At 48.1% G+C, this 17,767-nt stretch overlaps 1 protein-coding gene across 1 annotated transcript in view; it reads right to left on the minus strand.

Annotated features, from left to right (window-relative positions):
- The window catches only part of ACAP3 (ArfGAP with coiled-coil, ankyrin repeat and PH domains 3), a 91,447-nt gene that overhangs the window by 36,244 nt on the left and 37,436 nt on the right, over window positions 1-17,767 (minus strand). The window contains exons 5-9 of the mRNA XM_019511826.1: window positions 13,525-13,708; window positions 10,030-10,074; window positions 8,970-9,065; window positions 8,097-8,171; window positions 4,731-4,742 (exon numbers count right to left, since the gene is read on the minus strand). Coding sequence (XP_019367371.1) covers window positions 4,731-4,742; window positions 8,097-8,171; window positions 8,970-9,065; window positions 10,030-10,074; window positions 13,525-13,708 — 412 coding nt within the window. The remainder of the gene's footprint in view (window positions 1-4,730; window positions 4,743-8,096; window positions 8,172-8,969; window positions 9,066-10,029; window positions 10,075-13,524; window positions 13,709-17,767) is intronic.

Genomic DNA, 17,767 nt, shown 5'->3' on the forward strand with positions numbered 1-17,767 from the left:
TTTTTTTGGGGGGGGGGGGGACCCTAAATTGAAACAGCAGCTCCTACAAGCAAATGGGGTACTTAATGAGCCACTTTCTATGCCTCACCAAGCTGTCCATGGGTAATTCAATTAGTGCAGCACCACCATTACAGCCATCCCCAGGGCAGGCCCACAGCATATTATTTTAAGATTGGATTCCCTCTCCTCCTGCCACAGCCCACCTAGCACTGTATTGCTGGGGAAGGTATCAGGAGAGGGATAAATGATATTGCTGCTTATCTTTCCAGTGTGAAGTGCAATCATGGGTGCCCAAAGCTTTGCAGAAGGGTGGGGAATAAATCAGACAGGCTCCACAGCTGGCTGTAGCTCAGTGTCCCACAGCATTGCTGCAGTGTTTGGAGGCTCTTATGATATGATGCCATCCTATTTTTCTCTTGCATCCAAGCCTAAGCACATCATATGCAAAGACACGAAGGAGTAACTGCCTCCTCTAACTGCACTTCATCTGCAGATATCAGAGCTTTGCACAAAAGTGGATAAGCATCACCTTTTCTGCTTTACAAGTAGGGAAACTGAGGAACAGAGCTGGTTAGAGCAGGGGATAGCAATTCAGTGACAGCTGAGAACAAACCCCTCTCTCGACACCCAGTTCCAAGGTCTGTTTTTGGACTGTTTCCTGCACCAAAATCATAATGCATCTAGTGCACTGTAGGCCATATCCTATTCCCTACCTCACTTAAATCTACATCCAATGCAGCCACAATACTCTCAGCACAACCTGCTATCAGCACTTCCCGGATGCCCAGGAAGACAGGCTGGTCCCTTCACACAAAGCATACACAGGCACCAGCTTACTGGTACCAGTGGCCTTGAAAAGGAACTCAAGTTTGCCCAGAGCGAGCACTGGGCTGGGGCTATCAGATCCGGGGTTTCTCTCTAGCTCAGCATGGGGGTAACATTGTGTGGCTCCCTATAACAGTGCAGGATGGGGAGAATGACCCATCCTAAGCTCCAGTATAGGTGTTCCACTGTTTATCACAAGGCAACCTGCATAAGAAGCTAAGGCACTGGGCAATTCTGTGTCCAGTTTTGCCCCGCCACTACAGAAAGGATGTGGAAAAACTGGACAGAGTCCAGTGAAGGGCAACAAAAATGGTTGTGGGGCTGGGGGACATGACTTGTGAGGAGAGGCTGGGCTTATTTAATCTGGAGAAGAGAAGACTGAGAGGGGATTCAATAGCAGCCTTCAACTCCCTGCAGGGGGGTTCGAAAGATGGAGCTGGGCTTTTCTCAGTGGGGAGAGATGACAGAACAAGGAGCAATGGGCTCAAGTTGCAGCAAGGGAGATTTAGGTTACTCTCTTACTAGGAGAGTAGTGAAGCACTAGAACAGGTTACCCAGAGAGGTGGCAGAGTCTCCATCCTTGGAGGTTTTTAAGACCCAGCTGGACAAAGCCTTGACTGGGATGATCTAGTTGGGGCCGATCCTGCTTTGAGCAGGGGATTGGACTAGATGACTTCCTGAGGTCCCTGCCAACCTTCATTTTCTCTGATTCTGTGTCTTGAGATCTGGTGTTGAATAACTGCCTCCTCCCCACCTTTAAGCCTGACCCCTAGTAACCCCACAGCCCTTCCCTGAGGATCTGCTTAGCAGAGAACTTGTGTGAAGTGCTTTATTTTAAATGCATTGCATTAGAGAGACCCTCCCTGCTCTATTGGATGAAGTCATCACTCCTGTGTAATGCCCCCTGGGAACAGAAAGCTCACAAATGAATCCCCCCCCTCCTTTTCTCCACTCCTCCCGCTACCTCCCATAGGGCAATTAGGCAAAAGGAGCACGTGCACAAGCTGATACTCAGGAAACACTTGTCAGTAGCCTTCAAATTCTGTTACACTTTCAGCTCCTGGGGCATGATGTTCTCCAGAGAGAGCATTACAGAAAGAAAGCCAAGAAAGCACTCCTCGTTTTGTTCCTGCTGAGGAGCACCACTCTGCATGACTGCCTGGATGGATGTGGAATGATCGATGAACTCACCGCCCTGGCACAACTGCTGCTTCTCTGCTCTCTACATTTCTTGAATCTGTTCCTGCACCTCTGAAGCATCACCTGCAGCCCACAGGGAAGTTCTGGCAGGTACAATGGGGTTTCTAGGTTTGACTCTGAATGGTTCAGCACACCTTGTCAGGGATTCAGAAGAGGGACCCAGACGGCACAAATATTTCCAGCGCGTCTCTCGTGTTGCTTTCAAAGAAAACCAGGAATGGACTCATGCTATGGAAATCAAGCCTGGGTTTCCACTGCTCAGGGCTGCACCTGACTACAAGTCTGGACTTTCAGAAGGAAGCAAAATACGGACGTGCTTCTAAATTCACATTTTGAATCCTGCTGCTGCTGGTAGAGTTTAGGGACTGGAGCTCTGGGCTGGACCCATCGCAGCTAAAAGGCAGCTAATTTGATTTCTCAACCCATAAAGATGATACTAAACAAAGTTTGTCCATGCAAACTTCTCTCACTTGGACTGGGGTGAGGGGCTGAGGTTCACACCTCCAGTAGCTTGATTTCCAAAGTGAGCAACCTGGGCTTTCCCCAACCGCAGGAGGAAACCAGAGGTGGGATGAAACTACCCATTTTAGTACCACACACAAACCTTCTTAAAGGACAAAACACATCTGGATCTTGAAATTTAGTTTGGCCAACTATAAGGAGGGAAAACCAGGATCTAAGGGGTCTAGTTTGGATCCTTCTAGTCACCAGATTGCCCCCCGGTGTGTTACCTGTTGTCCTGCTTTCCATTTGGCAATTCCTGCTAATGCCACAGGACTCAGAGTGGTCTGTAGCTGGGCCTGTAGCTCCACCCCTGGAGAGAATGACTAGCCCTCAAATACCATCTGCCAGCAAGCTGGCAAGTTAAATCCTGCCCAATTTCTCTGCTGCACAGTGAATTAAAAGGAGCCATCAGACTTTCTCACCCTCATTTTGCTACTCAGTTTGGCCGCAGATTATCTCACTTTGAAGGCATTTGCTTAATCTCATCAGAAAAGGGTCTTTAATTCCCTGGCCTCACTGTTGTCTTCCCTTGTGGAAGAGGACCAGAGTGCACCAGAAGAAAAAAGCCTCACTGGCTCATCTGCCTGTACTGAGGGGATAGGATGAGCTGCTATAAGCAATGGCCAGTCTTGTGCAGGGCCTGCTCTCTGCAATGTCAGTGCCAGAAGGGGGTACAAGGGCAGCCAAAATGCAGGCACTGGCCATGATGGCAGGTGCTATGGCTCATGAACAGGAAAAGGCCTTGTGGCCAAGCTCACTTCTCTTCCAGCATCAAGCCCCCACAGAGTGGTGCATGCCCTTTGTCAGGCATGTACAACACAGGCAGGATTCTCCTTGCTGAACTTAAGTCTGGATTTTGACTCGGATACAGGGCCTGTAGACTGATGCTTTTCCCGGCTAACAAGCTGAGGTTCCCCATGCACTGCACCCCATACTCCTGGCACACTGGTATACCTGGGACCCAAGCCCATCGGTCCTCCCTGAAACACCCTGATGGGCAAGAAGCAGCAGTATCTAAGGATTGCCGAGCTCCAAGAGCACAAACAGGAGATCCACCAGCTGCTTCGCCCACCCTGTCCTTTTGAGAAGTTTCCAAGGTTTCTTTTGTGAAAGAAAATGCATTGAGCCAACAAGGTTATGGAGGCAGAAGTGCATGCTGTAGCAGAGCGATCAGTGGAGCAGGAGGAGCGGGGAAAGATGTGCTTCCTCATTCCAGCTGATGCAGAGCAGGGTGAGCCCCAGACTGGTTAATTATTGATTTTCATGACTGAGGACACTCTTCCGCTCAGCAGGAAGAAGCAGACAGACACACTGCTGCCTTTCAGCTGCCTCTGCTGTCACTGGGAGAGCAGAGGCTTGGTGGGCATAGGTGAAAAGAACAGGAGGAGGTGTCCATGGTCCTGAGATCCCTCTGGAGAGGGAAGATCAGGAGAAGCAAGTTGCTCAGCACTATCTCCTTTTGTGGACACACTTCCTGCACCCACCTCTGTAGAAAGAAGTTTACTCCGCTTTGTAGGCAAGACCTTCATTATCAGGGCAAAACACATCCACTGTGGTCCTACAATTCTCATGCTCATGGTAGTGCTAGATAGAGCAGGCCTGGTGAGACCCGGGAAAAGCATGGGTATGTACCACACAAACCTTGCCCACACTTCTATACCCTGTACTGAAGTCCTGACTAGCCACATCATTCATCATTGCAGTCCTAAGTTCTTCTCAGGGCACCGCAGCCCTCAGCTAGGAAAGCTTCCAGGCCCATAACTCTCCCAATCCACCTCATTCCTGAATCACAGCACTCCTCGCTTTGGTCAGGCACAGTTAGACTTTTAAAGCTATTATAGATGTAGATAGATGCCTAATGTACATAGATTCAATTCAGTCCTGCTCAGGGTTCCCCTGCTATTTCAGAATGACTCAAAAGTTGGAATAGGGATAAACCCACATGGATGTTTTATTTAGTGAATGAAAGTCCACTAGGGATTAGGATGAAACTACTGAATTCAACTGCAATTGTCTTTGGAAATGAAGTGTCCAGAAGTGACGAGCTGGTGCACTGATGGGCAGGGCCATGATCAACTCCAATTGCCAGCATCTTTCCAAAAGCAGGAGACAGATGTGACTGTATGCAACTATTTCTACAGTTCATGACAGGAAGCAAGCAAGCTCTTTAAGACATCACAGTACAGCATATGTGTACTTACCTGCAGGAGAGTCTGGAGGCGGCACATCCATAATTGGTGATGAAGAGAGAAAAGAAGAGAAAAAACACATTACTTAACAGTTCTGCCCAGTTCACATTTGACATGATTCAGGAGTAAAAGGATTTAAGGACCATATCTTCCCCAAAACCGTGTCTCATGAAGGCCTCAGACAGATCTATTTGATTTTGGAAATTTGATTTTGGACCTGACCAGGAATATGTGAATGCAAATCCAGAAGGTAGGACTGAAGCTGCTTTTGGAGCTCAGTATTGAAGCTCCAGCAGTAGTATGAAGCAACATCTTTCGATTTGGTTTTCCCTAGCATTGCAGAGCAATGAACTAGCTGCAAAGGCAGGAGCTATTATATACTCTGCAAAAAGCCACAGGAAAACCTGTGCTACAAGAAAATGGAGGCCAAGGCAGACTGGTTTATCCCTTCTTGTGGGACCCTTTGTCCCTACATCTGGTTGAGAATGAGTTATCCAAAATCCTGGTGTAAAGCTGGAAACAATAGCTGGCAGGCCAAGAATCAAGAGTTCTTCCAGCTGGAACAGCCTGGGCTGTATCAAAGCCAATGGGGACTAAACATGACATGATTGCCTACAACCCTGATAAGGTTACATGCAACAGCTGGGGACTGAATCTGACAACTTAAAGGTGCTTTCCAGCCCTGTGTCCCACGTTCCTCTGACTGCAGATGAGTTTCTCTGGATTTACTTTGATATAAATTGGAATGGAAGATGGCACAGTGGGATTCCAACTGCCCTGGGGTACGTGTGCCATATGCACTGATTTCCATGGGGCCGTTCAGACATCCACAAAACCAAGCAGACTTTGGCACGGTATCACTTCAAAATGCCTGGTTCATGTGAAGTCTTTCCAGTTCAGCCTGCTCTGGGACTACAGGAAGCACAGTCTGACATTCAGCACAGAGCCCAGACGTTGCTCGGGCAGCAAAAGACAGAAATCCATCTTCACACATCCCTCAAGAGGCCCCTCTGCAGAAGATACGTCCTGCACTCTCCCTTCCCTGCCTGTCAAAGGCCTTGTACAACCCTCTTCCTCCCGCACGTGGAGAAAATCAATATCAAGTTTTGTCTCAATTTTAGCTGGGCATCTTCATTCACACACCTTTGGGAAGTGCAAAGGAAGCAATCTGCATGGGCCCCAGGGAGTGAGAGAGAAGCAGACCCTGCTGGCTTCCCACAACTCTGCAATCTCCTGGCTATACCTCTTCCAAGGGAAACAGCTGATTTGTGTTAGAAACTGTCCCTCGAATGTCGCTCCAAGGATCTCCTCCACCCCCTTCCTCCTTGGAGACATCATGACCTGGATGGGCCCAACCTCCATGTTCTCCCTGTTAAATATTATTCCCTGTTCTGCTAGCTACTTTTGATCCAGGTAACACACAGGGTGAAATTACCTCTGAAGCCATGCCACTCAGGGCTCTGGCCATGTCACAGGGATAATCCTAGTTGTCCCTCAGAAAGGAGACTTCCAAGGAAAATGGAAAGAATGAACTTGTTAAGTCCCAGGAGGGAATTCTTCCCTCTTAATCAACAGCAAACCACCACTCCAGCAGGAATCTCAGGGGAACCATGCGTATACTGTTGGAAATGGGTTGTTTTTCCTTTGGCTTCCTATGGGACAAATGTACATCTGTGCAGACACTGGAAGCTGCTGGAAAGGGGTGTCTTTCAGATCAGATGGACCTCTGAGGTCCTGGCCAGTCAAGGAAGGACCTTGCCATAAGAAGGATACTTCCCCCAGGTGTCCAGCCACATTTGAATTCAGACCTCCCCATCACTGACTCAGTGCATGACCCTGCACTAGTCACTTAGACTTCTGCATCTCTAGGGTCACAACATTTTGACTGGCAGCTCACAGAGACTTTCTCAGCTTTAGCAATCCATGTCTGGGAAGGACTCTGAAATCTGCAGATGGGAGGTGCTGGGAAAAGGTAGAGAGTAAAGGTAGAGAGTGAACTTTTGAAAAAGGCAGGAAGTTTTTACAGCAAATGCCAGTTTCTGATGGATCCTCTGCTGAAGGGGTTCACTTCAAACACAACGTCCATCCACCCGCTGCCATGTGTACCCCTCTTTCTCCCTCTCCCCACCCCTCATGCAATCGTATTGTGAAAGTCAGCTTGGTGCCTCAAATCCCTGCATCTGTCTGGAAGACATGGCTTAAATAGCTGTGCTCTGCCCCATTGGGCAGGGTGTAGAGAAATCTGATTAGCAGGCAAGAAACCTCCCTGGAAGCTGGGAATCCCTCCTAAGGAAGGGAAGTGAGATGTGGCAGTAAAGCCTGCCTCCCCTTCTCACAACCCATTAAGCTAACTGTGATCTCCATGTGAATGAAGAAAGGGCCCTGAAGTCGACTCAGCCCTCAGGGAACAAATGGCTCCATGCATGCATTTGTCAGCTAGCTGATTTAAAAGGGGGCGCTGACCATCTGGTGGAGCTGGGCAGTGAGGCAAGCTGCCGCGGCGGCTGCCTCATGGAGAAAGGCGGCGGGAAAGGCGGCAGGGGGGAAGAAGGAAGCCGGCTGGACAGATGTGTGAGCAGAGAGAGAAGCGTCAGGAGGGCTGGGCCGCCACTGCATCAGCTGCAGATTGCAGGCCTCACCAGACACTCCTCCCAATTCACTCTGACTCTCCCAAGGACAGGCAGAGAAGGGCAAGGGAGACAATGTGTAGGACAAGAGCAGGAGGGGGAGAGACTCCAGCTGCAATTGCTCTCCAAGCCCAAAGGCAGTTTCATGGCACAGTCTTGGCCTGCTTGTTGAGACTGTTTTAATGCAGGAATGAATGGTGATAACATACACTGGGAACAGCCCCATGCACTCAGAGACCTCAGTGCGTCTCCCAGACATTGGCACCAGGGAAGGGAAGAAGCATCCCAGGGCAGGGGAAACTGAGGCAGGTAGAAGGTTAAAACGGGTCAGTCACAGAGCTGGGAAAAGAGTCCTGATTTCTTTCTGCTTGAAATCCCACATCATGCTCCCAGTCTGCAAACTAGGATAGTCTTCACTGTGAACATCCCATATTCATTTGCTACGACCTACCGCCCCTCCGCTCACTGCACCCCCATTTCAAACTGAGCTTTGCAACATGGCTGCAGCAGGGTCTAATGCCCAATCATGTGGTGCTGAACCATGCTGACATATCTCAGCACCTGCAGGGGCATTACCATCACACCGCTAACCCCTCTTGCAGCAGCTGCTGCCCTCTCTGCACTCCCAGGCTGGTTAGGACTGCCTCAGCCAGGCCTCCCGAGGTGCTGCGACCTCTCAGTTCTCCCTGTCTGATAGGAAGCTGTGTCCTCTCCTGGGTCCCCTCATGCCAGCTTGCAGCCCAGGACTCACCCTCTGCTGTATCAGTGCATGCTTGTGCTCCATCTCCCTCTTCTCCACAGCAGAGTCAATCACCAGCTGGTCCAGCTGAAGGAAAGGAGGAGAAAACCAGATGGGAAATTCAGCTGATTGTTCCCACTAGGGCGCCAGCGGCCATCGCTGCTGCTTCTCCTCCCTTGGGAAGACGCCCGCCCACCCAATCACCTTAGTCGCTGGAAGCAATGGAGCGAAGTGAAGCTGCATTCAGGTGGGCACTGAGGGCTGGCGCAGCACTTAGCTCACCACCTTGGCTCATCCGACAGCAAGGGATTCAGTGTAACGCTCTGTCATCTCCCTGATTAATGGGAGCTCCTTAATCTAAAGCTCTGAGAATTGATGCTGAGGCACAGAGCTGGGAGCAAACATTACCGATCACTTCTGTACCAGCCCACAGCCTTCTCAACCCCTGCAGTCCTGTCCCAGCATCAACTGAGTTCAGAATAGGATTGGAGATGGGCCCTCTGGGGGAAATATCCTTTCTCCAGTCAGGACTCAGGGATGTCTCCAATCCCAGATACTATCTTGAGGTAGGAAAGATGTAATGCAAAAAAACCCCAGGGTGAAGTATGCTTTTATGTCTGGGAGGTCTGCCCAGCCCCAGATGGACTGTGGACCTGACGGTCCAGTTCAGTGAGCAGGACATACCCAGTCTGATTTAATTAAGGTTGACCTCTTGGCAGAAGGATCCCTGTGGTGGCCATATAGCTGGCAAACACAGGCTCCTGAGCATTGCTCTCCTGCAGCTACCTGGCACCTGGGTTTAAAGGAGGAGGTCTTTCATGCCAAAGGGTTTCTAAGCTGACAATAGGGACATATGAAAGATCACTGCCCCCGCAACCTCCTCACCTCAGTGGCTAGTTTCTTCATGTAAGGATCAAGTTCATGAAGAAGGCTGTATCCCTGCTGGAAAAAAGTGTACTGGGCTTGCATGAAAGACAGCATCTGAGGGTAGGAAACAAAGCACAGAGTCAGACGTGAAGTAGAGAGATGAGCTCTCAGCAGATCCCAGCTCCTGAGGTGCAGACCACCTTTTCACACCACTGCAGTGACAGCCTCAGCTTTGGTCTAAAGCATCAGCCTGCGTTGAGACAGCTCTCTTGGAAGGAGCTATCTTTGGAAGACCGAGTTCCTCCCTCCCTCCCCCAGGTCCAAATGAATCCCAATAGTCACGCTGAGGACTTCCAAGGGGTTACACCCTAGACAAATTCCATTTTCAGCAGGGTCCCTTCCAAAGGAGATACTTTCTCGAGAAATAGTATGTTTTTGTGATTCATAAGCCAGGGGGAGCAGAACCCAGAACCCAGCTGCTACCCCGGTACTGCCCCAGACTCCCTGCAAGTCATGTGCTCTCTCAACACTTGTGTAAAACAGAGATAATAATACACCTTCCCTAACAGGAATACTGTGCAGGGAAGGGAACTGTCTGCAGGGTGCTACAGCACCATGGCAATGACAGCTATATAAGCACTTATGGAAAATATACCATGTCAATTTTGCTCTTAAACATCTCTTTCCAAGGCTTAGCTATATAGCCTCTCTCTCTAGACCTCATCTCATCCCTTCCTGCCTTCCTGCACTCCCTTCTTGTCCTGTCTTCATATCACAGAGCTTGCTAAGCTTACAGGCATGCCCCACTGTGAGCCCACAGAGATAATAGCATCGGTGTCACTCATCCCTGACAGCCCTCACCCTTCCAGTATACTGAGTGTCTTTTGTTTTTTCATGATCTGCTATTGTAACAACACCCTGCAGCCCACATCAGCTGTCCTGCCGGTGTCAAAGAAACTACATTATCTCCATGCTACGGGTGCCGCAGATGTGTGTTTGCCTATGCAGGATGCAACACCGAGGCCTGCATATCATGAAGTCAGCAGCGTCAGTATGGTCAACTTAATAGAGCTCTTACCGCATCCAGTATTTCAAATTTCTTCTTAGCTTGTAGCACATTGATCTGTAAGGTAACAGAGACAAGGATGTCAGCAATCCGCATCAGCCCAGGAGCTAGATACTGCCAGCACTACCCCTTGCAATGCAATCCAAGTAGAACCCATGTTTCAAAATGATGATGGTGATGATGATCATTTAAAGGACTTGGCTAAACTGCTCAGACTCTGTCTTCTAAGTGACTTAGGGTCATCTGAAGATGCTGCCCAGCATGTAAGCACAGGTGGTCAAAACTGCTGAGTATTGCTCAATATCAAGTAGATGGGAAGCCATGGGATGGTTAATGTTTGGGCTCCAGTTCGGTAGCACATCACTCCCCATTAGCCATTGCTAAGCCAGCCAAGGAATCAGCTTGCGCAGTGCCTGCCCAGGGACCCTGCTCCTAAAATTTATTAATACCATATTGTGGTTTACAAAGGAAACTGTTTCAGTAACATCAGTGTCAGTCTGAGAGCCCTGGAGACTCCTCAGAGCAGAGGCTGCTGCCATTCAGGCTCCCCCATCAAGGCCCTCAATGTAGTTAGGTCACAGAACCGAAAAACAGTCCTTATGTCCTTTTTGGTTCTGCCTTCCCTGTGTTTTCACAGCCAGAGAAGCACTACAGCACCACCGTGTGATAACATGAGCGTATTGCTCCTGAGATGTGCTGTACAGCTGCAAAGTCTGCCTGCAAAATACACTGCGCTGGCACTAGAGCTTTGCCATCCTTGTGCTCCATTGACAGGTGCCCAGCAAGGGGATTCAAGAGCAGGCGGTAACATCTCTCAGCCTGGAGAATGAAACCTTGATCAGGAAAATCCCAGCTTTAATCCCTATTACAAACGATGGGTAAACATGCAGCAGGTTAAAGCCTTCTTAGCTTTGTGGACCTGCCTTACATTACAAATGAAAGATGCTTAGTAGCTCTTCAGCTGACTCCACATGGAACCTGATCACAAAATTACTCCTTATTTTAGAAAGACAGATGGTCTCTCCCCATAGAAGGCACAAGGACTGGGATGGTAGAGGACACAAAATATACAGGAAGAGGTATAAAGCCAAGCTAGCATTCAGCTGCACTATGCAATGATCTCTCTAGGGAGCACTAGTGGTTCACGAGATACCAGTTATCAAAATCACGTGTGCAGGACTGCTGCAAAGCTCTCTGGTCAGTGGATGAGTTTAAATTGGTCAGTGGATGAGTTTAAATGCCACGAGAAGCAGTAAACTCTTCCGACTGCTAGTCCTGGATCAAAGCTCAGGCGATGAACAATGCCTCTGCAACTGAAAATAAAAATAAATCAGGGAGCAGAGTGTAAGAGGCTGCCAAGTGACTTGGGACAGCATCATTTTAAAAATAAAAAATGAATTGCATGCAGTTATATAATGCCTTCTCCTTGGATCCCATGGGCAAGTCTGGGAAGTCTTACAAGTGCTGTAATTAGCACTAAAGAGACTCTCAAATGTAGCAGAAGGTTTCTATGGGGTTTCAGCTGTCAGTGTCATGAACAATATGTTACCATGACAGCTGCAAAATAGGTCCCAGAGTGTTAATAACTCATTTATAAATATGGCACCAGTTAGCATAGACAGCACTGTACTGGAGTAACTAAGACTAGTGCCAGGCAGAGGGTACTGGTAATACTTTTGCTGGGTTTGGAGCAGAGGAACTGTTCCCTCCTACAGCCAGATTCAGTGTAGTGTGGACCTGCCTGCTCCTTCTGGATCTGGTTTATCTGTAGTCAAGGTATGAGGTACATTAGCAAACAGGCAATGGGCTGGATTATGCATGATGTCCTAGCTCCTTTATGCCACCTGAGCAAGGCTCTTCTCTTTTTCCCTGTGTATTGGAAAATGGGGTTACAGTGGGTTTCCTGGGAGTCATCTTCCATTGCTGCACCAATGGTGGTATATCTGAGTTATGGCCAGGATGTTTAGAGTGCCTGAATACAAGCCACCTTCTAGCATCTAAATACCAATCAATAAAATGATAAACCTTTTCCATTTCATTCCTGTGATCCTGAACAGATGCAAAGGGAACCCTGTGCCACTTCACTTACCTGTTCCTATTTTGGGTCTAAATTGCTACATCCCTGTGGAACTGACCCAGAAATCTCACTGATCCACAGTAGTGGAGCTCTCCCCCTTCATCAGCATTAGAAAGAGGAATATGACACAGGAAATTCTTCCTTGTGACCTTGCTAGTGAACACAGCTGCATTTATCTCTAAATCCTAGAAGCTGAAAGAACTACAATCCCCCAAGGTTAGCAAAGCATGCATAATTTACAGTTAAAGGGATAGAGTCCCTTTTCTATGTGCCACTGATTCACAGCATAAGAGGATGTGACATCATACATAGACTATCTCATGATCAGGCAGAAGGTGCTGGCAGATGGTCTCAATTTTGTATTGCAGAGAGTAAGAGCTAGTGGAGTGGCACATGGATCAATATTCACACTGAATGTGTGCACTTCATTGCCTGGAAGAAGGGTCCCAAAGTTGGGTGCAAATGATGCAAAAAACCCTTGGCTACCAGAGGGGCTAATTGTTGGGACAATAACTATGCACTCCCAGGGGAGATTTTAATGCTAAAAAGAGCATAATTCAAAGGATTTGGTTTAATTTTTCTTTATAGGAAATAATGGTGACATTTACTATTTTAGCTAGACTGTCGTGTTTAGCAATAGGTGTGGCATGAGCACACACACACTCATGCATATGCATATTTAAACACACATGTGCTTGCACACATATATGTCTGCACACATATGCATATCTATCTGCAAGAATATCTATATACATTTGCACAGAGGTTTTCCTTAAGGAAACAATACAAACAGGGCTGCACTATAACATGCCGTCAAAATGTGGAGGCAGAAAGCACTCACGAGTTGTCCCTCTTCTTCTTGTTTTGGAGAATTACACAGCCCTGTTTTGCAAGCCCCCCCCGGAGATACCTCCTGTGGCAGAGACCCTGAGAGGAACCTGCCGGCTCTCGTGTCTTCTCTGTATGGGAGATTTGCAACATTTCCAGTCAATCAGTGGCTCATTACAGCTACCTGACAAGGAAGTCTGCCCCAGCAAAGCTTACCCCAGTTTCCAGCCAGGATAAAGTATATGATGTGGTCAGACCAAGGTATACAATTTAAAGGATGCAGGGAGCAGAGATGGGATCTAGTGCAAATTGTGACTTTCTGCTTGGAATTTGAAGTAGTCCAGTGACACTAGGGTCCAAAAGTGGGGCAAAACAACTGACACTGGGTCCCAGGTCTGTTTACCTGGTCTCACTGCCATCTGACGCCCAGGGTTTAATGCTGGACAACTTCAAGATCAGGTGCTATTTCAGACCCAGACATTGCACTATCCTCTCTTGCATCCCACCAAAGATGTTTCCCTACTCTCAGCTCCTGAATGCCCAGCATTTATCCCCTGGTCCTACGGTCAGGAGGAGCGTAGGGTCAGGCAGCTCAATCTCACCTGTAATACATAGTCTAAGGCCAGGTGTCGAAAGCACTTCCTGGTGATGGTCAGGGTGCCCGTTGCTTCCTCCACTTCATGGGGCTTGTGCCGTGGCGCCTGCGCATTCTTCACCAGAGAGATCTCCATGTCCTCTCGCACCTTGTCAAACTGCTTCTTCGTTTCCTTGAACTTCCGAACGTCACTGAAACACAGGAAGGAAGAGAATGATGGGAACTAGCACTGCATTACAACCAGGGCAATTATGGAAGCAACATTAGGACAAAACCAGGTCAGGTATTTCTGGGAGAACCACATCCTGACTTCATTTGCACCATACTCGGTGCACCCAGAACACCATTATTCTGTATTATACCCAGAGCAAGCAAGAGGAGATTCTGCCCCGAGCATAATTCTTTGATGTGGCTGCCAACCAATGGCATTGCACCTTAAACTGGGTGTAGAGAGTAGAGATGGGATCAAGTACAAATTGCAGCTCTCGAAACACTGAGGAACATCACCAAAGTCAACACCACAGAAGCTATCCAAGCAGCATCCGACCTTAATGACGTTCTCTGACAGCCCTCAGGACAAGAAGCAGGATGTTTTACAACCTGCTTCATAGGAAACAAAGGCCATTTCAAAGATGGTCCTGTATTTGAGCCCAGGAAAACAGCATGAAGCCAGCTGTGTGTGATCATTATGAATCAATGCTTAGCACACGCATATTGGCCATTATTGTATGTCCTCTGATGTGCTGGAGAGTGGGTGGGTCTGTTCTGAGTATTAAAAAGTAAAAGTTTGATTCTTCAGATTCTTCTGCCCCCTACAATGTTCTCAATATCCATGTTGAGAGAGAGGCAATCTACCCTGAGAGCTTTATGAATTAATATTAGTGCTTACAGACCACAATCAAGATCAGAGCCCCTCTGTGCTAAGGGCTATACACACATGTGCCAGAGAGTCCTCTAGATATCTTCAAATTGAAATCTACTCAACTGAAAAAAAAGGTCATAAATGGTCACAGAGCTTTAGGGCCCTACAGCATTCCTGCCAGCATTTGCCGTTGTATCAGCTTGTCCTGATTTTTTTTTTAAATATGTATCTTCCCCATAGGTTTAAGCAAGACCCACAAATAACAGAGGACAAACTAAACCTTAGTATCCAGCCAACAATGAATGAGCTAAGTCACCTTCACTAATGTGACTCAAGATAATACATCTCAGAGGTGTATTATCTTGTGTTGCATTTAAGTCAACTCTGCTCCACATGCTTGTGTATGCTCTGACAGTTATGTTGACTTTAAAAAGTTACACCAGCTTAATGGTCAGAAAGTTAGTACATGTGTACACACCCCGAATGACTACAAAGAAATAGATTTAGGGTTCCCTTCCTAAGCTGGATGGGAGATTGACTTGGAGCTTCATGGCCACAAAGTAAATTAAGAGAATTTAAACTCCAAACTCAAGTTCCATGGAAGTCAGAGGTGACATGCTGATTGATGCTATCTTGCATCACTGACCCAAATCACTTGGTTCACTATTGCCCTGTACCTTGTGGCAGAATTTACATCTGTGCAAACAAGATGCAAAATGGATGCTAGCATTTAAGGAGGTTGGATTTTACCCTGTGCTGATGTAAATACTGATATTAAGCAATGCAAAATCAAGTCCAAAGAGCAGAAGTCAGCCCTATTGTCAGTGCCTGTGTGTAGGTATAGTTGTGCTACATGAAGACAGAAGACAGCAGGCTTAGTGAGGGGTCAAGTGCATGTTTAGCAGTGATTTTAAGGAGCTGAGAGGATTAGATCTCTTAAGGGTTAACCTGTCTGCAGCCAGGAATTTCATAACACTGTGGTTGCAACCCTTGGCACCTGTATCTTTACCCTTTCACTGGGCTTAGCTGGCTTTTGCTTCTTTTCACTAGCCCCTGCATTGCTCTCATTAATACCAGGGAAAGTCACATGAGTAAATCATTGATGCATTGTGCTGAAAGTGGATTGTTTCATGCACGAGACAAGGGGAGAAAATGCTCCTGTCTAGCATGCAAATGACTGTGGTGCATTTATACATGGTGTGTGCATATATTTATGTAGGCTGTCTGTACTGAGATATACATTATGCTTTGTTCCAGTGGCCGAGCCTGGGAGTTTCTGTGCATGTTTCTCCCCATCAAGATTAAAAGTGGGGAATGAAAGGATGGGGCACCCCCTAACATAGCTAAATACAGTGGGCTGGTACCAAAGCAAGGGAGCTCCTGAAATGCTGTAGGGTTGAGGGTCAAGCCTGCATGACATTGGTGAGCAATTCGTGTCCAGCCAGGCTCAAATAAGCTCATCGGTGCCCTTCACACTGGAACTGCTCAAAACACACGTGTGCCCACACACAGCCTGCTATTCCCCTTGATCTCTCTCTTCCTCTACATGTGCATATACATCTGTTGACTTTCAAGTACCACAAGTGTCTCCTTCTGAAAGCAAACCCTCCTTGATTTTAAATGCGTGCCCCCAATCAGAAGATGGATTCTCATTACCACAACTGCCAGGCTCTTGCTCCTGGGCTTGGCATGGCCAAGTGGTATGGGGATCTCACCCATCCAGCAGCTGGGGCCCAGCCTTCTCCTTAGCTATTAATCTGGCTGTCATCCAACTCCCTCCTGAATAGTAATGCTAAAAATTAACTGAGTGGCTTTGAGCCACATCCCCTGCCCCCACCGCATGAATCGTAGCAAAGAAGAAAACAAGGAGAAAGCAGATGGTGTCTCTCCACACAGCTGCACAGGGCTTGTTGGGTACTCATCCACAGTTCAATTAACATGCGGCAGCCAAACACAGGGTTTCAGTTGGCCTGGTAGAAGGTGGCAGAGTGACTCACTTGGTTCAAGAGAGCCAAGCCGGAGTCAGCGTCTGGGCAGTAGGCCCGGGACTGCAAGAGGGGAAGCTTTTCCAGTATTTCTGGGGGCTCTTGGGGCTGGGAGGGCAGGAAATCAGGAGGGTTTCCTAGTTTGCAGCCAGAGGTAAGCTAATGGATGCCTGTACACATTAAATCAGGACAGGAGTCCCTGGAGGAGAATGGTGGGCTGATCTTTGGGACTGGAGACCTTGCATCAATCTAGGAGGTTCCCCATTATTCACCTCCAAGAAATTCCTGATTCTCCTGCCAAACCCATCTCACAACAACATTTCTAGCCAACTCAGGTGTCTTTCAATCCGTGACTGCTTAGCAGCATGCTCCTTCCCCTGCTTCCATCCAAGCTTCAGTCATCCCACCCACATGCCTGCATCCACCCAGGTTCCTGTGGGAGGCTATGGAGGATGATGGGAGGGGTGGATCTCTGGACCGCAGAGCCTGAAAGTGAGGTCACGAGTGGTGAGGGGAAGCAGAGGGTGTTTCCATCTCCTACTGCTCCCTTGCACTTCTGGCAAACAACTTAGAAAGGACCGTGTGTTGGAGAGCATGGGGAGGGGTAATGAAAGCCTGTCCTATTCAGGTAGCTTTCCAGTCTAGCCAGGCTGAGTGATGACCGGGATGAGTTGTCGCTCTCTGATGACAGGTCAATGGCTGGTGCAAAAGGAGCTTGGCAGGTCACTGCTCCCTAACACAAAAAACACTGACAGGATTGTCAGCTCAGTCCTTGGACCAATGCTATTCAATGTCTTCATCAGTGACTTGGACGAAGGCGTGGAGAGCACCCTGTCCAAGTTTGCAGATGACACCAAATTATGGGGCAAATTTAACACACCAGAGGGTAGGGAACAGATCCAGGCAGAGCTGGACAGGTTAGAAAAATGGGCAGAACGAAATAGGATGTAGTTCAACAAAGACAAGTGCAAAGTGCTGTACCTGGGCCAAACGGACCACCAACACACTTACCAGCTGGGGGTGATCTCCTCAGCAGCACAGCAGCGGAAAGGGATCTTGGAGTCATAGCTGACACCAAGAGGAACATGAGTCGTCAATGCAACCAAGTGATCAACAAGGCTAACCGCACTTCATCATGCATTTGCAAATGCATGATGAACAGGTCCAGAGAGGTGATACTCCCCCTCTATGTGGCACTGGTCAGGCCATGGTTGGAGTGCTGTGTCCAGTTCTGGGCAGCGCACTTCAAGAGGGACGTGGACAACATGGAGAGGGTTCAGAGGAGGACACTCATATGGTCAGAGGCCTGCAAGCAAGGCCCTATGAGGAGAGACTGAGGGACCTGGATCTCTTCAGCCTTTGCAAGAGAAGGCTGAGAGGTAATCTTGTGGCTGCCTATAAAT

The sequence above is a fragment of the Gavialis gangeticus genome, unplaced genomic scaffold (assembly GCF_001723915.1).
Source record: "Gavialis gangeticus isolate Ggan-Ray unplaced genomic scaffold, GavGan_comp1, whole genome shotgun sequence".
NCBI lineage: Eukaryota > Metazoa > Chordata > Crocodylia > Gavialidae > Gavialis > Gavialis gangeticus.